Genomic DNA, 25,804 nt, shown 5'->3' with positions numbered 1-25,804 from the left:
ATGTCCCTGGATGTGTTTTGAGGTCCATCCCATCCCATCCCATCCCATCCCATCCCATCCCATCCCATCCCATCCCATCCCATCCCATCCCATCCCATCCCATCCCAATCCCTTCATCCTCAGAACTATCCCATAAAATTCCTGCATCCCAGTGCCTCAGTTTCCCTGCCCCTCCCTCGCTCATTCTCCCATCTCAGCTCCTTCCTGGAAAACCAGGACACTCTGGAATTCTGCTGGGATCCACCACTGCCTCCTGGTTTTGGGAATGTTGATGAGCTCCAAGGATCCCATAAATCCATGGCTCCAAAGGGATGAGCTGAACCTGGCTGAAGATCTGCAGGATGAGCCACATTCCTGAAAATTCCTGATTTTGAGCCACATGCCCAACAATTCCCATTTTTAAGCCACATTCCCGATAATTCCTGGTTTTGAGCTACATTCCTGATAATTCCCATTTTTGAGCCACATTCCTGATAATTCCAATTTTTGAGCCTCCTTCCTGATAATTCCAATTTTTGAGCCTTGTTCCTGAAAATTCCCATTTTTTGAGCCACGTTCCTGATAATTTCTGTTTTTCTGCTTCCTTGGCACACCAGAGCAGGAATCACCTTTGGGAAGCTCCCACAGGGAAAAGCTGGATGTCCTTGAGGAGTGAGACAGGGAACGGGAATTGTGGGGACACGGCTGCATCCCTGGATCTGGGATCTGGGAGGGAAAAGCTCTGGATCTGCTGGGAAGGAGCAGCCACGGAAAATCCAAAGGATTTGGGTGTTTCTGCCCAGCCTGTGGATGCAACAATGGGGCTGAATTCCCATTTGGAATTCCCGTTTTCCCGCATGGAGCCACAGCTGGATCCCATCCCCTCCTTGGATTCCCAACCCCAGCCTCCAACATCTCCAGATCCGAGCTGATTCCTTAGGGAGCATCCCACATTTTGGGGTGGTGCTCTCAGGAGCTTTTCCAGGATTTTAGGAACCCTACAGCACCATCTGTTTTTCCCCACAAATCCCACTCGGGGAAGTTCCCGAGCCCAGATTATTCCTGGGATCGCTGGGATTGTTCCTGAGATCCTGGGATGGCTGAGATCCTTCTTGGGATTATTTGGATCCTTCCTGGGATCACTGGGATCCTTCCTGGGATCATTAGTGGAATTACTGGGATAATTTCTTGGATCACTTTCTTGGGATCGTTCCTGGGATCACTGGGATCATTCCTGGGATCACTGGGATTGTTCCTGGGATTGCTGGGATCATTCCTGGGATCACTGGGATTGTTCCTGGGATTATCTGGATCATTCCTGGGATTGCTGGGATCATTCCTGGGATTACTTGGATCCTTCTTGGGATCACTGGGATCGTTCCTGGGATTATTTGGATCCTTCCTGGGATCGTTCCTGGCATCACTGGGACTGCTTCTTGGATTATTTGGATCGTTCCTGGGATTATTTGGATCATTCCTGGGATTGCTGGGATCATTCCTGGGATCACTGGGATTGTTTCTGGGATTGCTGGGATCGTTCCTGGGATTATTTGGATCATTCCTGGGATCACTGGGATTGTTCCTGGGATCACTGGGATTGTTCCTGGGATCATTCCTGGCATCACTGGGACTGCTCCTTGGATTATTTGGATCATTCCTGGGATGACTGGGATCATTCCTGGGATCGCTGGGATCATTCCTGGGATCATTTGCATCATTCCCTGTCCCTTGGCGAGGTTTCCATGCTGCTGTTCTGGTTTTCGTGTAGACTCTCAAATCCTTGGAATTGTCTCCAGGAATTCCCATCACGGCTTCCAAAAGGGCTTCCTCCAACCTCCAAGGTTTGGAACTTCTTCAAAAATTCCTGTGGATCTTCCCGACCTTCCTATGGACCTTTTCCCAACCTTCCTATGGAACTTCCTCCAGATCTTCCAACCTTCCTACAGACATTTTTCCATCCTTCCTGTGGATCTTTTCCCAGCCTTCCTAAGGATCTTTCCAAGCTTCCTATGGATGTTTTTCCAGTCTTCCCATGGATCTTTCATTTTCCAACCTTCCTATGGATATTCTCCTGACTTTCTCAAGGATCTTCCTCTGAACCCCCTACAGATCTTCTCTGACCTTCCTGTGGATTTTTTCCGACCTTCCAATGGAATTTTTTCCAACCTTCCCAAGGAACTTCCCCTGAGATCTTCCTTCCAATGGATCCTATGGATTTTCCTTCCTTTCTATGGACCTTCCACCAATGCTGAGCCCAAACACAATCCTAAACCTGATCCTAACCCCGATCCCAAGCCTAATCCTGACCCTGATCCCAACCATAACCCTAACCCTGATCCTGACCCCAATCCTAACCCTGATCCTGATCCTAATCCTGATTTTAACCCTGAACCTAAACTTGACCCCAACCTTGGCTCAAAATTAACCTTGACCCTAATCCTGACCCTAATTCAGAGGTGATCCTGAGCCTGATCCTAACCCTGATCTGGATCCTGGTTCCAATCCTAATCCTAACCTTGATCTAGACCCTGATCCCAACTCGAACTCTGATCCCAATCCCAATCCCAATCCTCATCCTAACCCTGCCCCTGGCTTTTCCTGAGAACTGACAGGGATACTGGGAGCTGGACAGGGATACTGGGAGCTGGACAGGGATACTGGGAACTGGACACGGATAATGGGAACTAGACAGGGATACTGGGAACTGGACAGGGATTTTGGGAAGGGGACATGGATACTGAGAACTAGGCAGGGGTACTAGGAACTGGGCATGGATAATGGGAACTGGACAGGGATACTGGGAACTGGACACGGATAATGGGAACTGGACAGGGATACTGGGAACTGGGCAGGGATACTAGGAGCTGGACATGGATACTGGAAACTGAACAGGGATACTGGGAACTGGACAGGGGTACTGGGAACTGGACAGGGATACTGGGAGCTGGACAGGGATACTGGGAACTGGACAGGGGTACTGGGAACTGGACAGGGATACTGGGAGCTGGACAGGGATACTGGGAACTGGACAGGGGTACTGGGAACTGGACATGGATAATGGGAACTAGACATGGATAATGGGAACTGGGCAGGGATACTGGGAACTGGATAGGGATTCCAGGCAAGGATCAAACACTGTCGAAAGTTTTCCTGATCCTGGTCACTCCAGTGGATGGGACACGGCCATCCCGAAGGATCCGGGATCAGGGGTGGGAGCAGGACACAGAATTCCTGCTGTCCTGAACCTGACAGCTGTGGGATGGGCCCTGGGATGAGCCCTGGGAGGAACTTTGGGATGAACCTTGAGAGGAACGTTGGGATGAACCTTGGGATGGACCTTGGGATGGATCTTGGGAAGAATCTTGGGATGAACCTTGGGATGGACCTTGAGAACAACCTTGGGATGAACCTCTGGATTAGCCCTGGGAGGAACTTTGGGATGAACCTTGGGTGGAACGTTGGGATGGACCTTGGGATGGATCTTGGGAAGAACCTTGGGGTGAACCTTGGGATGGATCTTGGGAAGAACCTTGGGATGAACCTTGGGATGGACCTTGAGAACAACCTTGGGAGGAACATTGGGATGAGCCCAGGGAGGAACCTTGGGATGAACCTTGGGAAGAACCTTGGGAAGAACCTCGGGGTGAGCCCAGAGAGGAATTTTGGGATTAGCCCAGGGATGAACCTTGGGATGAATCATGGGAAGAACCTCAGGATGAGCCCTGGGAGGAAACCTTGGGATGAGCCCAGGGATGAACCTTGGGATGAAGTTTGGGATGAACCTTGGGATTAGCCCTGGGATAAGCCCTGGGAGGAACCCTGGGATGCGCCCAGGGATAAGCCTGGAATGATCCACAGGATGATCCAAGTGCCCCCAGTGCCAACACAGGGGACAGAGACCCCCTGGTGTCCCCGAGATATCCCAAATTTCCGTGACACCAGCGCCAGGATTGAATCCACGGCTGGATCCAATGGGATGAGCCCCCCACAGCTGAAAAGAGCCTCTGGAACGACCCCGCTCCGGGTGTTCCCGGAAAGATCCGGAGCAGGCTGGGCGTTCTGAGCATCCCACGCCCTCACCCCACCCGGGAGCAGAGCGAATCCCTGGGAACGGCATCCGGGAACGCGGCCCCCGGCATTCCCGGAGCGTCGGGATCCGGCGCTGCTCCCCCGGGATGGGGCCTCGGGAATTCAGCTCTTGGCAGAAAAGGACAAGGAAAAATCAACCGGGAACGGCTCCGGGAGCTGGGACACGGGACGGGACACGAGGACGGGACACGGGGACGACACGGAGGAAGCACAACCAGGAGCACAGAGCCGGCCATGCACGCTGGGAAATTCCCAAGGGGAACTGGAGATTCCCATGGATCCCAATCCCATGGATCCCCCCTCCCACCCAATCCCATGGGTTTTCCCCTTCCAGCCCAATGGAGCTGGAGTGGGAACGGCTTTTCCCGGGATCTCGCTGCTGTCCCAGCCTGGGGGATCCTTCCAGCTCAGGGAAGGATTCCAGAAGCTCTGGAAGCCGCTGGGATATCCTGGAATCACTGCTGGGAGAGGAGCGGGGAATCCCTGGATCCCGATTTTCCTGCTGTGGATGGAGCAGGATCCCAGGAGCTCCCACCTCTGTCTCACGGAATTTTTGCTCCAGAGGGGGACCTGGGATTCCCCCCGCCCTGGGGAGTCACGGATGGATCCTGGTCCATCCATGGATGCATCCATGGTTTTCCAGGATGGGAATGGGGATGCTCCACCCCTCTTCCCAATGTCCTTCCCAGGATTTTCCCTTTCCACCTTTCCTGGAGTCTCTTCCACCATTCCTGGGGTCCTTTCCCACTTCCTGAGATCCTTCCCACCATTCCTGGGGTCCTTCCTACCTCTCCTGGCGTCTCCCCCACTTTCCTTGGAATCCTTTCCCACTTCCTGGGATCCTTCCCATCCACCCTTTCTGGGATGTCTCTCACCCTTCCTGGGATTCTCCCACCTTTCCCAGCGTCTCTCCCACTTTTTCTGGGATCTTTTCCCACTTCCTGGATTCTCTCCCACCCTTCCTGGTATCCTTTCCTATCCTACCTGTGGTCTTTTCCAACTTCCTGCAATCTTTCCCACCATTTTTGGGATTCTTTCTCACTTCCTGAGATCTTTCCCACTATTCCTGGGATCCTTTCCCCTTTCCTGGGACCCTTTCCCACTTCCTGTGGTCTCTCCCATCTTTCCTGGTGTCTTTCCTGGGATCCTTTCCCACCTTTTTCTGGGATCCTTTCCCACTTTTTCTGGGATCTTTTCTCACTTTTTCTGGGATCCTTTCCCACTTCCCGTGGTCTTTTCTCACTTCCTGGTGTCTTTCCCACCTTTCTCTTGGATCTTTTCCCACTTTTTCTGGGATCCTTTGCCACTTCCTGGCTTCATTTCCACCCTTCCTGGGACCTTTCCCATCCTTCTGGGGTCTTTCCCACTTTTCTCAGAATCTTTCCACGGGATCTTCCTGGGATTTGCCCCACCTTTCCTGGGATCCTTCCCGGACCTCTCCCACCTCCCCCATCCCAATTTCCCCCCGGGGATCCCGACGGGAATTTCCTCAGCGGGAACACCTCAGCGGGAAGAGCCGGACACGCCACCACAGCACAAGGACAGGGCCATGCTCCCGAAGGGACGCGCACATCCCAGAGCCGGCGCCGCTCCCGCCGCCTCCCAAAAAAAACCACCTCGGGAATACCGGCGGGAGCGGGGCCGCACCGGGGAGAGGGGAAGAAGACAGGTGAGGAATGGGACATTCCCGGTGGGATGGAGCTATGGAATGGGAACGTGCTCACTTACACAACTCGCCCACCCTCCGGAGGCCAGAGGCGGATCTAGGACAGAGCAGCGGGACATGCACATGGAAGCAGGAAAAGAGGCAATGAGAGAAATGTTAGCTCCGGTCCGGGAAGCGCCACACGGAAAAGAAGCCACCGGACGTCGATCCCGAGGGATTCGGGGCCGGGAGAACCGCGGGAATCCGGCCTTGGGCGTCGCGGTGTTCCCTGAGTGGAGACCCCCAGTTGGGCTTGGGGAGGTGGGGGTGGGAATTGGGAATGGGGGAATGGAAGGGATGGGAATTTGGGGGGAGATCGGGATGGTTCCCGCGGGACGGGTGAGGGCGTGGCCGGCCGGGAATGGGGCGGTTGGAATTGCATGGATTCAGCCAAAGCCTGGAGGGTTGGACAGCGACAGAGCTGCTGGGAGAGCTGGGAAAAGGGGGAAGGGATTTGGGAAAGGCGGGGATTTGGGGAGGCACAGGGATTTGGGAAAGAGAGGAGCTTGGGAAAGGCAGGGAAATGGGAAATGCAGGGATTTAGGAAGGGATTTAGGAAAGGCACGGATTTGGGAAAGGCAGGGAAATGGGAAATGCAGGGATTTGGGGAGGAACACGGATTTGGGAAAGGCATGGAAAGGCAGGGAAATAGGAATGGAAGGGATTTAGGAAAGGCACGGATTTGGGAAAGAGGGGAATTTGGGAAAGGACCAAGGATTTTGGGAAAGGCGGGGAAATGGGAAATGCAGGGATTTGGGGAGGAGCACGGATTTGGGAAAGGCGGGGATTTGGGAAAGGCAGGGAAATAGGAATTGCAAGGATTTAGGAAGGGAAGGGATTTAGGAAAGGCACGGATTTGGGAAAGGGGAATTTGGGAAAGGACCAGGGATTTGGGAAAGGCAGGGATTTGGGGAGGAACAGGGATTTGGAAAAGAGAGGAGCTTGGGAAAGGCAGGGAAATGGGAAATGCAGGGATTTGGGGAGGAGCACGGATTTGGGAAAGGCAGGGATTTGGGAAAGACAGGAAAAGGCAGGGAAGTTGGAAAAGCAGGGATTTAGGAAGGGAAGGGATTTAGGAAAGGCAGGGATTTGGGAAGGAGGGAAATTTGGAAAGGACCAGGGATTTTGGCAGGGCGGGGATTTGGAAAGGAACAGGGATTTGGGAAGGAGAGGGATTTGGGAAGAATGGGGATTTGGGAAAGGCAGGGATATCGGAAAGAGGGATTTGGGAAAGGAAGGAAACAACAAATGCATGAGAAAAATGCCCCACAGCCAAAACAACACCGAGCAGCCGACACAAAATTCCCAAGTTTTTCCATGTCCCCCCGGGGCTGGTGACAGTGACGGTGCCATCGGCCACCCCCAAGGATGTTCCCGGGGATTCGGTGCTTCCCGGAGGGAATAACCTGTGGAAGTTCCTCGGGATCCCTCGGCTGCGCTGTCGGGAAGGAGGGAACGGCCTCATCCCACCAGGAGCTTCCAGGTTTGGCATGGCGGCTCCAAACACCCCAAAAATCCCTGGATTATTCCCAATTTTATCCCTTTCTGCGGTGGAACAGGCAGGAAATGCCGGAGCTGTGCCGGGAGCAGGGACACCTCGGGAATGCCAAAAGTTGGAGCAGAGCTTGGGACACATTTGGGAAATGCAGATTTGGGAGTTTTTGGGAAGGACGCGTGATTATCCCTTGGGAAAACCATCCCAACGGGATCACGCTGGGACAGGGATGGAGAAGAGACCCAAGGGGGTCTCAGGCTCCATTTGGGATTTGTCCAGAGAGGTTTTGGGATTGGGATTTACCCACGAGCTCTGCCCTGGAGCAGGGACAATCCAGAGCAATCCCAGTGTCCGGGAAGCTCCAGCAGGAGAGTCTGGCACGGTCAAGGATGTTGTAACTAAAATTCCCATTTTTTCCTTCTCTGATCCTGGCAGGAAAAGGGAATTCAGGGCTGGAATCCACAGGAAAATTCCCAATTCCTTCGGTGTTGCCCCAGGGCCTTCCCAAGCCAACCTCTTCCAGTGAGAGATCCTGCCAAACTCCTGGAGCTCCCTCCTCCCCTGAACTCCACCTGGAACGGATCCCTCTGGATTTCTCCAAGGAAAAACCCTTCCCCCATGATGTCCACCTCAAGGAAAAGGTGACAAATCCCTGTTTGACGGGAACATCCTGAGCCGGGGACACTTTCCACTCTTCCCACTTCACGGAGCCTTGGAGGCTTCCCACGGAGCTCCAGACACCCCCAAATTTCCCAAAAATCCCGAGTCCCGTTTCTTTGGGATGAGGGTGATGGGTGACGTTGGGATGGGAAAAGCCAGCGGACACGGTGACACCGGGACAGGACACGTGCTGGGACCCTGTCTCCTTGTAGGCATCAAACCCTTCCCAGATCCCTCGGGATCACCTGGGATCCAGGGCTGGGGGGAGGGGTCCTCTCAGTGCAGCCCCCCCCCCCCAGAATTCCCAGTTTTTCCACGGCTCAGCCTCCCTGAGCTCGAGAACCTGGGAAAATTCCATGGGAACCCAGAGGGGAGGGGATCCAGGAGATCCCACTGTGCCTGGGGAGCCCTGGAGAAGCCTCTTCCCATGGGAAGCAGAATCCATGGAGCCCACTGGGAGGGAGGGTGGAGAACGCAGGGGTTGTGGCCATGGGCAGTGTGGTCACCTCCATCCCAATCCTGGTCACCTCATTTCTGATCCTGGAATCTCCATCCCAGTCCTGGTCACCTCATTTCTGATCCTGGACTCTCCATCCCAATCCTCGTGATCTCATTCCCAATCAATCCTGGAACCTCCATCCCAATCCTGGCCCCCTCATTCCCAACCAATCCTGGAGCCTCCATCCCAATCCTGGTCACCTCATTTCTAATCCTGGAATCTCCATCCCAATCCTCATCATTTTATTACCAACCAATCCTGGAATCTCCACCCCAATCCTCATCATCTCATTCCCAACCAGTCCTGGAATCTCCACCCCAACCAATCCTGGAATCTCCATCCCAACCAATCCTGGAACCTTCATCACAAACCTGGTCACCTCATTCCCAGTCCTGGAATCTCCACCCCAATCCTAGAACCTCCATCCCAATTCTGGATCCTCCATCCCTCCATCCTCAATCCTGGCCACTTCATTCTGAAACTTGGCCACCTCCTCCCCAATCCTGGTCACCTCATTCCCCATCCTGAAATCTCTATCCCAATCCTAGAATCTCATTCCTAATCCTGGAACCTCCATCCCAATCCTGGAATTTCCATCCCAAGCAATCCTGGCTACTTCATTCCCAAACCTGGCCACCTGCTCCTCAATCCTGGCCACCTCCATCCCAATCCTTGTCACCTCTTTCCAACCCTGACCATTTCCTTTCCAATTGTCGCCACTTCTTCCCTATCCCGGCCACCTTTTCCTAAACCTGGCCACCTCCTCCTCAATCCTGGCCACCTCCTCCCCAAAAGTGGCCACCTTGTCCCCACCCCTCCCTGCCACACAACCCCCCCCATTCCCACCCTCCCTTGCTCAGTGATCCCAATCCCCTTTTCCTTCCCTCCCCGCAGCCTATTCCCTCAATTTCCACCCCAAATCCCTGCTTCCCATAGGAATTTCCCCGGGAAAGCCCCACCCAAGCCTACAAGGAAACAGGGGGTGCTTTTCCAAGCTTTTGCTGGGATGTGACACCACTCCCGGGACACGGAATTCGTTTAGGATCGGAGAAAAAGAGGCAGTTTTACCCTAAAAGGAACTCAAACCCCAAAGGGCTCAAGTTTCTTCTCCTTCTCCCTCAGATCTGTGGGAATACAAAGGAATTCATGGAATTGCAGAGCAGCACTGGAAACGCTCCCTTTGGAAGCTCAAATTCCGCTTCCCAGGAGCCTTTTGGTGTTAAAGAGAAACAAAAGAACGAGCAAAGACACAAAAAAAAAAAAAAAGAAAAAAACCTTGGAAAAGTTTTCCTCGGATCCAGAGCCCCAAACTCGACATTTGGGATTGTCCTGGGGAATCATTGGGAGCCCTTGGAAAAGCTTCCCTGAGCTCGGATCTGAAGCCCCAAACTCAACATTTGGGATTCTTCTCAAGAACCACTGGGACCCCCTGGAAAAGATTCCCTGATCTTGGATCCAGAGCCCCAAACTCGATATTTGGGATTCTCCTCGGGAATCACCAGGATCCCTTGGAAAATCTTCTCTGAGCTTGGATCTGAAGCTCCAAGCTGGGATTTTTGGGATTTCTCGGGAGTCCCCAGGTCCCTTTGGAAAAGCTCCCCCGGCCCGACTCCAGATCCCCAAAACTTTGTAACTCTCCTGGAAGCTGCCTTGGAGATTTATCACTGCCACGGAAAACTCTTGGAAAAGCGGGAAATGTGTGGCTGGGATTTAACTGGAAAAACCCTTTGGATGGGCAACGCTCCCCCAGTTCTCGACTTGGAGCCTCCTTCCAAATTCCAGAGGAAAACACAAAATACCAAAATGACCTGGACAGATCCTGGGCCCTCCACATCCCCAAATTCCTGGGAATTTAACCTCGATTGGATCGTTCCAGTTGGCTGGAAAACACCAAGCAGCTGGGACGGGGTTTTTGGGATGTTTGGGATGCTCCCGGTGAGTCCCAGAGGTTGGGAAGATGGATCCAGTCGGGATTATGGATGATGGGAGCCTGGCAGGGCTGGGTGGGACGGGGACAGGGGGACACGGGACGGGAACGTGGCGGGAATTCTGCTGGAATGTCGCCTGGAGCGCTGAATCCGTATCTGGAGCTGGTTCTGGGCGTGGAACGTGGCTCCCGAAATCCTGGGAATGGCCGTGTCCCCAATGACACACACACACCTGTCACGGTCACCGTCAGCTTTATTGGGGACACGGGTGTCACACACGGAACGCGCGCGGCTCCCGGCAGCGGGAGCGGCTCCGGCACATCCCGATCCTCTCCCGCGGCTCAGCGGGGTTTTCCAGGATCCCAGGTTTTTCCAGGATCCCGTCACCACTCCCAGGAATCCCGGACAGGAATTCCAGCCGGGGCAAGGTGGGATCTGCTCCCAGGGAACAAGAGGGAATCACCTCGAGGTGAAGCAGGATTTTGGGAAAACTCCTTCCCGGAAAGTTGATGAAGCGTTGGGATGGGAGGCCCAGGGAAGGGGTGGAATCCCCGTTCCCGGCGGGATTAGAAGCCGTGTGGATGTGGCACTTGGGGGACACGGGGCAGTGCTGGGGATGGTTGGGCTCAGCGGGACCAGAGGGATTTTCCAACCTCAGCAATTCCAGGATTTTGGGTTAAACACGAGGAAGCCGCTCTTGGACACGGCCACCAAGGGCCACCGCGGATGAAGGGAATTGTCCCCTTGCTCCGCTGCCATTGTCACCGTCCCGGGTGTCCCTGGTCCAGGGATTGTCACCGCCAGCGGCCTGAGCTGTGACCTGCCGTTCCCAGTGTCAGAATTCCTCGGGCTCTTTCCCAGGCCCTCGGCTCAAAGGTCTTTCCGTGGACGCCCGGCTTGGGAGGAGACAGAGCCGGAGTTAGAGTGAGGGGAAAAGTCACGGATCCATGACCATGGATTGGGGATTCCTGGGATTCCCAGGGAGCGTTCCCACAGGGATCCGTCAGGGAAGGGCGCCAGGGACTGCTCTGGAGCAGGGAATTCCCTGAGCTTGCATGGAATTGCTGGGAATTCAGCAGGAATGCGGGAAGAGAGGAATTCCAGCGCGATTCCCGAATGGCAGCTGCTCCTTCAATCCCACGGATCCAGAGCCAGGTGTGGGAATATCAGAGTCCCCATCCCTGTGGGGACTCCAGGACACATCAGTGTCCCCATTCCCAGATTCCAGGACACCTCATTGTCCACTTTGGGAATTCCAGGCCACCCCATTGTCCCCTTTGGGGACTCCAGGACACCTTAGTGTCCCCATTCCCAAATTCCAGGACACCTCATTGTCCCCTTTGGGAATTCCAGGCCACCTCAGTGTCCCTGTTCCTTGTGGGATTCCGAGACCCTCCAGTGTCGTTTTGGGAACTCCAGGTCACCTCAGTGTCCCCATCCCTGCAGAATCCCAGGCTCCCATCCCTGTGGGTTTTCAGGACAACTCAGTGTCCTTTTGGGGACTCCAGGACACCTCAATGTCCCCAGCCCTGCAGAATTCCAGGCCACCTCCCTGTCCCCATCCCTGTGGGATTCCAGGCCACCTCAGGCTCCCAGCAGCTCCTCAGGGACATCCGGGTGACACCTCCCTTGTCTGGACAATTCCAGAGCCTGGAAAACGCATCCCAAACTGGGTCACCCCCTCTTACCTAACCCTGCTCCCATTATTCCCTGAATTCACAGCAATTCCATAAAAAAAACAAAACACTAGGATAACTCGGACACTGCGGGAGAGCGGCTGCCATCATAAAAAATTCCGTTCACCACCGAACTTCCCGGGAAACTTTTTGAGCCTTTGACATCCCAAAACTCCGGAGATGAAAGGTAATGTGACTTTTCCAAAAGGAGGAAAAAACGGGAATGTGGGACTCTGCGGGATGGCTGGAAGAGCTGGATTTCGGCGGGGGGGAGTGAAGATGGGATGTGCGGGAAAACAGGAGGCTCCAGGGGCCAGATGAGGGGGGCACGGATCCCTTGGAATTTCAGGAATCATAGGGAAGGCAGGAAAAGAGGATGGAGAAGGGGTGATCCCCGAAATCGGTGAAATTGCTCCGGGGGAAAACCGGGAGATTGGATGGACACGGATGGAAGGGATGGGGACGTGGAAAGGGACATTCCAATGTCACCAGGGACCGGAGGATTCCCAGCAGGGAGCCCCAAACCAGGGTGGGATCCTGGCATGGATTGTAAAAGCCGGGAATTCCCGAATTTCTGGTGGCGCTGGAGATGGGCACAGCCCCGATTCCAGAGGATCCCCGAACGCCATCGGCTCGGGATGAGGGAGGGGACATCGGGTGACACCCTGGGGCAGGGAGACAGCCCTGGATCCGCTCCCAGTATTCCCAGTTTGGATCTGCTGGGATAGTCCGGAGTGATGCTCCAGGACATTTTGTCCCCAAGGCCACCGCCTGACATGTCCCCTCCTGTGCCAGTGCCACATGCAGGGAACAGCCGTGGCCGGGATGGTTTGGTTGGAAAACCTTTTCCCATGGGAATGACTGTCCCTGATCTAGAGCTCCTGGCACCCATGGGTGACATTGGGTGACACTGGGTGACACCAGCTCACGGTGGCCCTGTGGGGCCACACCTGGAAGAGCAGGGCAAGACTCGGAATTTTGGGTCCTTCCTGCTGGGATTTAATATTCCCAAGCTTTTTTAGGATCTGGGCTCTGATTTGGAAGGTTTGGGCTCATTTTAGGGCTGGGTGGGTGAGGTACAACCATGGTGCCACCATGTCCTGTCCAGGGGGTGCCACTGGCCACCTTTGTCACCTCCTGAGTGGGACAGCACCTGGAGATCCTCAGAAATGGAAAAGCCCAGAAAAACCCGTCCTTGGTGCTTGGCCAGGAGTGAACACGGAGGGGGTGACCCGGGACTCGACATTGCCACCACAGCATTGTCATTGTCACCATGGCATTGTCATTGTCACCACGGCATTGCCATTGTCACCACAGCATTGTCACCAGAACATCGTCATTGTCACCATGGCATTGTCATCATCACCATGGCACTGTCATTGTCACCACGGCATTGTCATCGTCACCACAGCATTGGAATTGTCACCACAGCAATGTCATTGTCACCATGGTATCGTCATCATCACCATGGCACTGTCATTGTCACCACGGCATTGTCATCGTCACCACGGCATTGGCATCGTCACCACAGCATTGGCATTGTCACCACAGCATTGTCACCAGAGTGTTGTCATTGTCATCATAGTATCGTCATCATCACCACAGCATTGGCATTGTCACCACAGCATTGGCATCATCACCATGTCATTGTCATCGTCACCACAGCCTTGTCACCAGAGAGTTGTCATTGTCACCATTGTATGGTCATCATCACCACAGCACTGGCATTGTCACCACAGCATTGGCATCACCACCACGGCATCATATTGTCATTGTCACCACAACAGCATCACTGTCATCACTGCATTGTCACCACAGCATTGCCATTGTCATCACATCACCATTGTCACCACGGTATTGTCATTGTCACCACAGTATTGTCATTGTCACCACAGTATTTTCATTGTCACCACAGCATTGCGATCACAGCATCGTTGTTGCAACCACATAGTCATTGTCACCATGGCACTGTCATTGTCACCACAGCCCTGTCACTGTCACCACAGCCTTGTCGTTGTCACCACAGCATAACCACTGTCACCTCAGCATCACCACTGTCACCTCAGCATCCCCACTGTCACCACAGAATTGTCATTGCCACCACATCATCACTGCCACCACAGCACTGTCAGCACAGGATCCCCCTCCCCATTGTTACCACTGCATTGTCACCTCAGCATTGCCACTGTCACCACATTGTCACTGTCATCACAGCATTATCATTGTCACCTCAGCATCCCCACGGTTACCACAGCATTGCCACCACAGCATTGCCATTGTCACCACTGCATCATCATTGTCACTACATTGTCATTGTCACTACATTGTCACTGTCACCACATCATCATTGTCACACCATCGTCATTGTCACCACAGCATCCCCACTGCCACCACAGCATCATCACTGTCACTTCAGCACTGTCACCACAGCATTGTCATTGTCACCTCAGCACTGCCGCTGTCAGCACAGCATGGCCATTGCCACCACAGCATTGTCATTGTCACCTCAGCACGGCCATTGTCAGCACAGCATTGTCATTGTCACTTCAGCACTGTCACCACAGCATTTTCATTGTCACCTCAGCACAGCCACTGTCAGCACAGCACTGTCATTGTCACCACAGCATTGTCATTGTCACCTCAGCACGGCCATTGCCACCACAGCATTGTCATTGTCACCTCAGCACGGCCATTGTCAGCACAGCATTGTCATTGTCACTTCAGCACTGTCACCACAGCATTTTCATTGTCACCTCAGCATGGCCGTTGTCAGCACAGCACTGTCATTGTCACCACAGCACTGTGATTGTCACCACCGCATTGTCATTGTCACCACCGCATTGTCATTGTCACCACAGCACGACCATTGTCACCACAGCACGACCATTGTCACCACAGCCCTGTCACGCAGGCAGGGGAGGACACGGAGCCACGGCAAAGGCGGAACGGGGGAAGCGCAGCCACAACCACGACGCGCCGGGCGCTCAGCCCGCACCTCCCACGCACACCCCAGCCCCTCCACCGAGCTCCTCCAGCTCCAAAATGTCCCTCAGAGCCACACCCGCCCTGTCCCCAACCCCGGCCGCGCCCGGCTCTTACCGTGCGGCCACCACCGGCGACTTCTTGCCGGGATCCAGCGCGGAGCCGGCCGGTTCCTCGCCCAAGGAGCGCGTGTCCTTGTTGAGCTGCTGGAGGCGGGAGCTCAGCTCGCTGATCACAGTTGGTTTGTCCTCTTCGGCCCCGTGGCCGGGCCTGCTCTCCATGGGGTCGCCCCATAGCTTGGACCTTCTCTGAAAGAGGTAGCGTGGCCGGGCCGCGCTGGTGGCCGCCAGCGTGGCCGCGTGGTGCTGGGAGATGAGCTCGCTGTCCGAAGACTGCTTCAAAAGTGGGTCCCTGAAAGTAACCGGCCCCTTGCTGAGCTGGGACTTGAGTTTGGGCTTTGGAGGCACTGGTGGCTTCTCGAGTAGAAAAGTTTGGCCGTCGGCGAAGGACGTGTAGGTGTCGGTGGGCTCGCCGCTCTCCGAGGACAGCGTGGACATGCTGGAGACCGTGGAGATGGTGCTCGTGGTCTCCAGGTGGTGGTCGCTGGAGCTCCTGGTGTCCACCTCTTCCACTCCCGAGTCCGCCGCCGACTCCGGGGCCGCGGGGGCGTCCGAGGGCTTCCCTGAGGGTGTCGCGCCGGGGGGAGAAGGTGCTACTGCTGCCGCTGGCAGGGACGGCGCGCCGGGCGCGGCCAGGTGGCTCACGGGGGTGCCGGGGGTGGTCACCAGCACCCCGTTGGCGAATTCATCCGGGGGCGGCACCAGCCCGATCTTGGCCAGCTCCTCGCGGGTCTCCTCGTCGCTGGAGGACAGCTGGGCCGGCGGGAGGGTCACCGTGTAGGGCTCCACCTCCTCCTCCGAGCTGCCCTGGCCCAGCGCCTTCTCCGAGGCCGGGCTGGCCGGCGGCTTCCCCACGGGGCTGGGCTGGGGCTCGGCCTTGGGGGACTCGACTGGCTCCGCGCAGACCTCGGGCACGGCCGGGCTCTCCTCTTTGATCTCCAGGCCGATCTCGTCTTGACCGTTACTGGTGGCGTGGACCATGATGAGGCCGGCGGTCTTCTGCTGCGACGTGTCCACGATGCTGATGATCATGGACTTCTTGTCCTCGGGTTTCTTCTCCTCCTTGCCCGGCGTCTCCGCTCGCACCTCGGGCTCCTTCCGCAGGGTGGTTGGAGTCCCCCAGGGGCTCTTGGTGGGGGTCAGAGCGCCGGCGTCGGCCGCCATCACCGCCTTCCCTCCGGGGGAGTAGGCGGGGGACACCAAGCTCTCCAAGTCCCCCCTGTCCGGTTCTTTGGTTTGGATGTCCACAAACAGGGGCGCGGCTCTGTCCGAGTCGGGGCTGTGGATCGGGGTGGGCGACCGGGATGGGACTTGAGTGGACAGCGCCCGTTCCCTTGCGGCCAGCGCCAGCGCCAGGGGCGAGTTGGGATCCAGGGGCTTTCCCGTCAGGGGGTGGATGAAGGTCGAGGAGGAGCTGCTGATTAATGGCTTTAAAGCTGACACGGGGGACGGCAGGAGGACATCCCGGCTGCCCAGGAGCCGCTCGTCGATGGAGCGCGACTGCTGCAGCGACGGCATCTCGCTGCCGCCCGGCGCCGGCCCCTCGATGGCTCCCACCGACAGGAACACCGTGGACTTCCTCCGCTCGTCCAGCCGCCGGTCCCGGTCCTTCATGACGCCGGCGGCGATGGCGGTGGCGAAGGGGAGGCCGGCGGCTTCCACCTGAGCGATGCCGGGGTGGTGCTGGTATTCCAGGCGGTGGCTCCGGCGCGTGGGCGACGGCTCCCGGGAGGAGTAACCGCCGGTGATGGCCAAGGCCGCCCGTTCCTGGGCATCCTCCACCTGGAGCTGCTTGACCAGGGGACTCTTCTTCCTCTGCGGCTTGGTGGGGGCGAAGAGGCTGACGTTGAACTGGCCCATGTTGGCGTAGGGGTTGTCGATGACCCGGCCTTTCCTCTTGAGCTTCTCCGGTGGCGTCACCGCCGGGCCGGGCCGGGGGATCTCGGTGGGTTCCACGGGGAGGTGGGAGGAATCCTGGAGGATTATCATGGAGCGGGCCCTCTTCTGCCTCTCGGGGTAGGGCATGGAGCCCCGCGCCTGGTCGTACATCTCGGCCGCGCTCAGCACCTGCGGCAGCCCGTGGAGTTTGGCTTCCAAGCCCGGCTTGAAGCTGGAGCGGATGGTGTCGTAAGCCCGGCCCGGCGGCGGCGGAGGCGAGAAGGACGGAGGGGGGCCGGTGTCGAAGTAATAGGGGGAGGGGGGCGGGGGAGGGGCGGTCTGAGGGGGAGGGGGGATCCCGTGGCCTTCCCGGACCGTGTCCGTCATGGAGGTGCTCCGCGGGAACTTCCCGTCCAGCAAGGACGCGGCCAGTTTCTCGTCTTCCCCTGGAAAGGAAGGGAAACAACGGAGTCAGGGATGAGTTCCTTGTCTTCCCAAGGACAGCAATGGAATTAGGGATGAGTCCCTTGTCTTCCCAAGGAAAACAGGGAAAACAACGGAATCGGGGTGAGTTCCTTGTCTTCCCAAGGAAAACAGCGAAAACAATGGAATCAGAGGTGAGTTCCGTGCCTTCCCAAGGAAAACAGGGAAAACAATGGAATTGGGTGAGTTCCTTGTCTTCCCAAGGAGAACAATGGAATCAGACACGAGTTCCGTGCCTTCCCAAGGAAAACAGCGAAAACAACGGAATCAGGGGTGAGTTCCTTTTCCTCCCAAGGAAAATAGGGAAAAGAATGGAATCAGAGGTGAGTTCCTTGTCTTCTCAAGGAAAACAATGGATTTAGGGATGAGTTCCTTGTCTTCCCAAAGAAAACAGGAAAAACAGGTGAGTCAGGTTTGAGTTCCTTGTCTTCCCAAGGAAAACAATGGAATCAGGGATGAGTTCCTTGTCTTCCCAAGGAAAATAGGGAAAAGAATGGAATCAGGGGTGAGTTCCTTGTCTTCCCAAGGAAAACAATGGATTTAGGGATGAGTTCCTTGTCTTCCCAAAGAAAACAGGGAAAACAGGTGAGTCAGGGATGAGTTCCTTGTCTTCCCAATAAAACAGAGGAATCAGGGACGAGTTCCTTGTCTTCCCAAAGGAAACAATGGAATTAGGGATGAGTTCCCTGTCTTCCCAAAGAAAACAGGGAAAACAGGTCAGTCAGGGACAAGTTCCTTGTCTTCAAGGAAAACAATGAAATTAGGGATGAGTTCCTTGCCTTTCCAAAGGAAACAATGGAATCAGGGATGAGTTCCTTGTCTCCACATGGAAAACAAGGAAAAAAATGGAGTCAAGGATGAGTTCCTTGTCTCTAGCTGGAAAGCAAGGGAAACAACGGAACAAGGGACGAGTTCCTTGTTTTCCCAAGGAAAACAGGGAAAACAAGGGAGTCAGGGCTGAGTTCTTTGTCTTCCCAGAGAAAACAATGGAAACAATGGAATCAGGGATTAATTCCTTGTCCTCCTAAGGAAAACAAGGAAAACAATCAAATCAGGGATGAGTTCCTTGTCTCCACTAGGAAAAAATGAGACAAATGGAGCCAAGGAGAAGTTTTACATCTCCACATGGAAAACAAGGGAAAAAAATGGAATCAGGGATGAGTTCCTTGTCTCCAGGTGGAAAACAAGGAGAGAAATGGAGTCAGGGATGAGTTTGTTGTTTCCACATGGAAAGCAAGGAAAAGAGCAAAGCCAGGGATGAGTTTTTTTCTCTCCACATGGAAAACAAAGGAAACAATGGAATCAGGGATGAGTTCCTTGTCTCCCCTCGGAAAACAAGAAGAGAAGTGGAGCCAAGGAGAAATTTCACATCTCCATATGGAAAACAAAGAAAACAGGGGATTCTTGTCTTCCCAAGGAAAACAATGGAACCAGGGATGAGTTCCTTGTCTCCCCTCAGAAAACAAGAAGAGAAGTGGAGCCAAGGAGAAATTTCACATCTCCGTATGGAAAACAAGGAAAACAGGGGATTCTTGTCTTCCCAAGGAAAACAATGGAATCAGGGATGAGTTCCTTGTCTTCACCTTGTAAACAAGGAGAGCAGTGAAGAGGACATTCCCAGAGAATTCCCAGAGTGGGACAAACTGGGAAGTGGCTGGGGTTGTTCCTCCCGCCCCACTTTGTTCCGGAGACTTTTCCTCTTTCCTGGAAAAGGCTTGGAACAACTTCCAGTGGAAGCTTTGAGACCGGAGGAACCAGCCAGAATTCCCAGAGCAGCTGTGGCTGCCCCTGCATCCCTGGAAGTGTCCAAGGCCAGGCTGGAGCACCCCGGGATGTGCCCCATGGAAAAGCTGGGAATGGGATGAGCTTTGAGGTGATCCCAATCCAAACCATTCCACGAGAGCCTCCCCACAGCCACATTCCCATGGGATCAGCTGTTCCCACCCCTTCCCGAGCAGCTCCGGTGACGGAAGTGCCGCCACCGCCAACGTGCCAGACACCCAAGTGCCACCGGCACGGGCGCGGCTCCCGTCACACTTCCCGCTTTCCCGAGGGGTGACATCTGTTCCCCAGCGCCAGACTGAGCCCGGCGGGGTCTAGCAGGAATTCCTGCTTTTTTCACGGAATACTCGGAGGCACTGCGAGGATTTGGATGGAAAAGCAGGAAAAAAAATCAGGGCTGGATTGGGATGATTTAAGGGCCTTCCCAAGCTGAGCCGTTCCGTGAGCCTAAAATCCATTCATGCCACAGATCCCTCCCTCCATTCCCAGCTCCAGCCTCATTCCCAAACCCGGATCCGCCGTGCTCACCCTTCCTTTGGGAAAATTCCTCCTTCTCAATCCCTGCTCTGCTCTTCCCAGGCTTTCAAACCGCTCCGGAGAGGATTTGGGGCTTTTTTTTTTTTGGCCTCTGGAGCTTTTCCTTTATGGAAAACGCTCTTCCAGTGGCACTGAAAGGCTCCGGCAGCTCCGCCCGGAATCCGTCAGCGATTCCACCCGAGGCAGAATCCAATGGGGACAAAAGGGAGGAATTTGGCACTGAAATTCCATCCCATGCTGTTGGTCGTGCTGGAAACTGGGCTATTTTTGGGAATTGGGGATGTGCAGTGGGAATAAAGAACCGGCAGCACGGAACAGGTTCAAAGGGAGCCTGGACAAAACCATGGAAAATGTTCCTTTTCCAATCTTTTTTTTGAAATCTCAGAGCCGAGGCCAGCAGGGGGAATTCGGGAGGATGATCCCATCCTTGCCCTTTTTCCCTTGGGAATCTGGGCTCCTGCTCTAGATGGAGCTGTGGAATGTTCTGGGAGCAGCAGGAAGATTCCAAAAAAAAAACCTCCCCAGTCCTGCCTTTCTGGATATTTCTGGGAATGGCTGGGAGGTGATATGGGGATAATTTGGGAAGCTCTGAGCTCCATCCCTGGGCCTGGAATGTCCCAGGACACGGAATAGGAGAGCTCGTCCTGGGAATGTGGTGTCTGGCTGAGCTAGGGCAGGAATTCCAATGGGAAAGTGGGATCTTCCCTCTGGAATGTCCAGGGTGTGACTGCCGGATCAGGGGCGACATTGGGACACCCAGACCTTGGATCCAGTCCTTGGATCCAGCTCTCCTCCATTTTTCCCTAAATGAGGAGGGAACACCACTGAAAACCACATCCAAGGAATCGCAAAATGTGGGGAATACCATGGAAAATCAAATCCAAGGAATTGCCAAAAGTAGGGAACGCCGTGGGAAACCACACGCAAGGAATTGTAAAATGCAGGGAATACCACGGAAAACCACACCCAAGGAATTGCCAAATTCCAAATTCCAAATGTAGGTAAAAGCATGGGAAACCAAATCCAAGGAATTGCCAAAGGTAGGGAATACTATGGAAAACCAAATCCCAGGAATTGCCATGTTCAGGGAATACGATGGAAAACCAAATCTAAGGAATTGCCAAAACTAGGGAACACCATGGGAAACCAGATCCAAGGGCAGGGAATGCTATGGAAAACCAAATCCAAGGAATTGTGAAGGGCAGGGAATACCATGGAAAAACCACATCCCAGGAACATTCAGGGAATATTATGGAAAACCAAATCCCAGGAATTGCCAATGGCAGGGACACTATTGAAAATCACATCCAAGGAATTGCCAAATGTAGGGAATACCATGGGAAACCAAATGCAAGGAATTGCCAAATGTAGGGACACCATGGAAAAACCACATCCAAGGAATTTCCAAGTGGAACAGACACTATGGAAAACCACGTGCCAGGAATTCCGTGTTCATTCCCAGCCAGCATTCCAGGCCTGGAGCAGCTCCCTGTGGCAGAGGCTGAGCCCAGCCACGGGATCATTCCTGGATCATCCCTCGGTTTTCCAGCTGTTCCCGGGTGGAATCACCTCGGGTGTCACCTCAGCAGCGGCTCCGCTCCCAGATCCTGGAACTGCTCCCTGGATCTGGGCAGGATTCCTTGGGAAAGGGAGCTGGGAGCCACCGTGGAATGGGGAGGAACCACTGGAGATGATTTTGGGAATGTTGTGTCCGGCTGGATTGGGAATATCTCCAGGGAAGGAGATTCCACAGCCTCCACAGTCTGGAGGTTCTTCCCATGGAAAAATCATGGAATGGTTTGGGTGGGAAGGGACCTCAAATCCCAATCCCAATCCCAATCCCAATCCCATTCCAAGGCCAGGGACACCTCCACAGTCCCAGGATGCTCCAGCCTTTCCTTGGACACTCCCAGGGATCCAGGGGCAGCCACAACTTCTCGGGAATTCCGGGACATCGCCGCGATCAAATTCCGGAGCTCAGGAATAAAGAGTTGGAATCCAAAGGAAGCCACCAGTAAGGACCAGTAAGAATCAACTCCCAGCATCTGGAATGACTTCCCTGGGATGGGAATGATGCTCCCTGTGTAGCCTGGCAACCCCTGGAGCCATTCCAGGAGCGCTCCATGGAATTAATCTCCAAGGAAAACACAAAGCCTCGCCAGGAAAGCTCCCGGGGCCGTTGCCATAACAGCCCAAATCCCTGGAAAACCTCATTCCATGAATTCCTTAGGGATGGATAAGGATCCTCTGCTGCTTCCCAAGGCTGGGGTGAGGGAGTAGATTCCAAAAAAAAACCACCTGGAGCAGGAGGGTGCAAATTCAGGACTGGGAAGGGGGAGGGAATCTGCATCCTCTGGAGCCCAGGGATGGGAATTTCCATATTTTCGTGTCCAGGGATGGGAATTTCCATCTTCTGGTATCCTCGGGTGGGAATCCAGGGATGGGAATCCCAAATTTTTGGTACCAAGGGATGGGAATCTCCATCCTCTGGAGCCCAGGGATGGGAATTTCCATATTTTGTGTCCAGGGATGGGAGTTTCCATCTTCTGGTATCCACAGGTGGGAATCTCCATTTTTTCCAATTCTGGGATGGGAATCCCAAATTTTTGGTACCAAGGGATGGGAATTTCCATCTTCTGGAGCCCAGGAATGGGAATTTCCATCTTTCGGTATCCATAGATGGGAATCTCCATCCTTTGCTATCCAGGGATGGGAGTTTCAGTCCTGTCATGTCCAGGGATGGGATTTTCCATTTTTTTTGTGTCCAGGGATAAGAATCATCCTCCTTTGGTATCCATGGTTGGGAATTTCCATCCTCTGGAGCCCAGGTCTGGGAATTTTTGTCCTTTGGTATCCAGGGATGGGAATCTCCAATTTTTGACACCAAGGTATGGGAATCTCCACCCTTTGGTGTCCAGGAATGGGAATCTCTGTCCTCTGAAGCCCAGGGACTGGAATCTCCAATTTTTGGTGCCAAGAGATGGGAATCTCCATCTTCTGGAGCCCAAGGATGGGAATTTCCATCCTTTGGTGCCCAGGAATGGGAATTTCCATCTTTTGGTATCCATAGATGGGAATTTCTCTCCTCTGGAGCCCAGGGATGGGAGTTTCTGTCCTGTCATGTACAGGATTGGGAATCTCCATCCTTTGGTATCCAGGGGTGGGAATTGCCATCTTCTGGAACCCAGGGATGGGAATCCCCAATTTTTGGTACTAAGGGATGGGAATTTTCATCTTTTTGTGTTCAGGGATGGGAATTTCCATCCTTTGGTGTCCATGGTTGGGAATTTCCATCCTCTGGAGCCCAGGGACAGGAATCCCCAATTTTTGGTACCAAGGGATGGAATCTCCATCCTTTGGTGTCCAGGGATGGGAATCTCCACCCTTTGGAACCCAGGGATGGGAATCCCAAATTTTTGGTACCAAGGGATCCTTTGATGTCTGTGATTGGGAATTTCCATTCTTTGGAGCCCAGGTCTTGAAATTTCCATCCTCTGGGGCCCAGCTCTGGGAATACTTGTCCTATGGTATCCAGGGATGGAAATCTCCAATTTTTGGTGCCCAGGGATGGGAATCTCCATCCTTTTGTATCCAGGGATGGAAATCTCCAATTTTTGGTGCCCAGGGATGGGAATCTCCATCCTTTTATATCCAGGGATGGGAATCTCCAATTTTTGGTGTCCAGGGATGGGAATCTACATCCTTTTGTATCCAGGGATAGGAATCTCCAATTTTTGGTGTCCAGGGATGGGAATCTTTGTCCTGTGGTATCCAGGGATGGGAATCTCCATCCTCTGGCCCCTGGGATCGGCCCAGGATTCCCAGAGCAGCTCTGGCTGCCCCTGGATCCCTGGAAGTGCCCAAGGCCAGGCTGGAGCAGCCTGGGATAGCAGGAGTTGTCCCTGCTCTTGGAATTCAGGAATCTCTCAGATCCTTCCCACCTAAACCATTCCAGGATTCCATTCCTGATATCACTCCAACACCAGGATACTTCCCAGCCTCCCCAGTATTCCCAATGGTCCTGAGGGATCACAAATCCCTCCCAGCCCTCCAAAACCAGCGGCTCCACCTTCTGGAATTCTCTCCGGGATCCATGGCAGCTCCGCAGTCTCCGGAGTGTTTTTAACTCCCTGCCGGAGCAGATGGCGCTGGCAGAAATCTTGGAAGTCTGACAGGAATTATCTTCCCTCCTCTTCCCCCCACTCCTTCCCATTTTCCTCCAAATATTCCTCCCATCCTGCTTTTTTAATTTCCTAGCCAGCCATAGGTTAACTACTTTTATCCCGGAATTTTTTCCTGGAATCTCTTTGATCTTTTCTCCCATTTTTTTTTTTTTTTCCCCAGCCAGTTGGGGGTTAACCACTTTCATCCCGGGAATTTTTCCTGGGATCTTTTTGATTTTTTCTCCCAGCCAGCCAGGGGTTAACCACCTTTATCCCAGGAATTTTTCCTGGAATTTTTTTTTTTCCTTTTTTTTTTTTTTTTTCCCAGCCAGTTGAGGGTTAACCACCTTTATCCCAGGAATTTTTCCTGGAATCTCTTTGATCTTTTCTCCCATTTTTTCCTAGCCAGCCATTGGTTAACCACTTTTATCCCGGGAATTTTTCTAGGAATCTTTTTAATCTTTCCTCTCCTTTTCTTTCCCCAGCAAGCCAGGGGTTAACCATCTTTATCCCTGGAATTTTTATTGGAATATTTTTTTTCCCCAGCCAGCCAGGGGTTAACCATCTTTATCCCTGGAATTTTTATTGGAATATTTTTCCCCATTTTTTTCCCCAGCAAGCCAGGGGTTAACCATCTTTATCCCTGGAATTTTTCCTGGAATATTTTTTCCCATTTTTTTCCCCAGCCAGCCAGGGGTTAACCACCTTTATCCCAGGAATTTCCCCACCCTCCCCGGGAATCTTTTTGATCTTTTCTCCCTGAAAATCTGCAGTGCTGCTGGAATACTGCAAATGCCAGGGAGCATTTCTTCCCGAAAAAAACCCATCCGAGCTTTTTCCTGCTTTTCCATCTCCTTCCCCACCCGTGCAGGGATTTTTTTTGCTCCTGGAATCAAGTGACTGCGCAGCTCCCGGCCGTGGGTGTGGAATGACAGCTCAAGGACTTCTAATTCCAGCCCCATTCCCACCCGATTCCTCCCTCTCCGCCTCTTTCCCATCCCCGATTTCCTGGAATTCCACGGGAATGGTTCCTTCCAGGAGCTGGTTGGGCTTTGGGTTGGGTCCCTTGCGTTCCAGGGGTTGTCCTGCTGTGGGGATGGATCTGGAGCTCCTGGATGGGATTTTTCCCTGGATTTTTTTATTGGGATGTGCTGTGGCAGCTGCAGCCATTCCTGCTCGGAGCAGGGATTCTCCCACTGGGATTTGAGCTCTGGATTTGATGGAGATTCAAGGAATGGTTTTAATCCTTTTTTTTTTTTTTTTTTTTTTTTTTTTTTTTAAATCCGGGGAGTTTGGATGAACAGGAATTGCTGGGAAGGACAGGGATAACCGGAATGTGCTGGGAATTCTCATGGGGGTAGGGACACAGAATTCCCAAATTATCGAGGTGGGGAAAGAATTCCAAGATCACCAAATCCGAGCTGTGCCCGATCCCCACCACAGCCCTGAGTGGAATTCCAAGAATTCCTTGGATTCCTCCAGGAATGGCGACTCCAAACCTCTCTGGGCAGCCCCTGAGCGCCCTTCCCATGGAAAAATGATCCCAAAAATCCCAGCAGAGCCCCCCTGGCCCCGATCCCGGCGCAGATCCCACTTTTCCCTGCACGGATCCCCGGCAGCCCCTGGGCCCTTCCCGAGGCACTGCCACCATTCCGTGGGCAGGGATTCCAGAATTCCGGAATGCTGGAATGGTTTGGGTGGGAAGGAGCTCCAAGCCCATCCACTTCCAACTTCTGGACACCTCCAGCTATCCCAGGCTGCTCCAACCTTTCCTTGGACATTCCAGGGATTCTCTGGGAATTCCAGCCCAGCCAGGAATTTCTAATTCC

At 53.9% G+C, this 25,804-nt stretch overlaps 2 protein-coding genes across 6 annotated transcripts in view; both read right to left on the bottom strand.

Moving 5' to 3' along the window:
- Positions 1-25,804, bottom strand: part of SHANK3 (SH3 and multiple ankyrin repeat domains 3) — a 171,965-nt gene that overhangs the window by 1,685 nt on the left and 144,476 nt on the right. For 3 of the 4 annotated variants that reach the window (XM_056509804.1, XM_056509816.1, XM_056509834.1), the window contains one exon: positions 15,131-17,456. In XM_056509804.1, the coding sequence (XP_056365779.1) occupies positions 15,131-17,456 (2,326 nt within the window). Of the gene's footprint in view, positions 1-10,590; positions 11,252-15,130; positions 17,457-25,804 lie in introns of those variants that run through there. The other variant, XM_056509825.1, reaches the window with a different exon arrangement.
- LOC130262569 (circumsporozoite protein-like) lies at positions 1,387-4,389 on the bottom strand. Of its 2 annotated transcripts, none has more exons than XM_056509849.1 (2): positions 1,647-4,389; positions 1,387-1,570 (listed from the first exon to the last, which is right to left on the bottom strand). In XM_056509849.1, exon 1 carries the CDS (start codon positions 4,094-4,096, stop codon positions 3,140-3,142), a length of 957 nt encoding a protein of 318 aa, XP_056365824.1. In that variant the 5' UTR covers positions 4,097-4,389; the 3' UTR covers positions 1,387-1,570; positions 1,647-3,139. The 2 variants fall into 2 exon arrangements, with proteins under 2 accessions (XP_056365824.1, XP_056365834.1); XM_056509859.1 differs by having other exon boundaries at positions 1,387-1,486.

This window comes from Oenanthe melanoleuca, chromosome 1A, assembly GCF_029582105.1.
Source record: "Oenanthe melanoleuca isolate GR-GAL-2019-014 chromosome 1A, OMel1.0, whole genome shotgun sequence".
In the NCBI taxonomy this organism is placed as follows: Eukaryota; Metazoa; Chordata; class Aves; order Passeriformes; family Muscicapidae; genus Oenanthe; species Oenanthe melanoleuca.
This window is presented reverse-complemented; position numbering and strand designations above follow the sequence as displayed.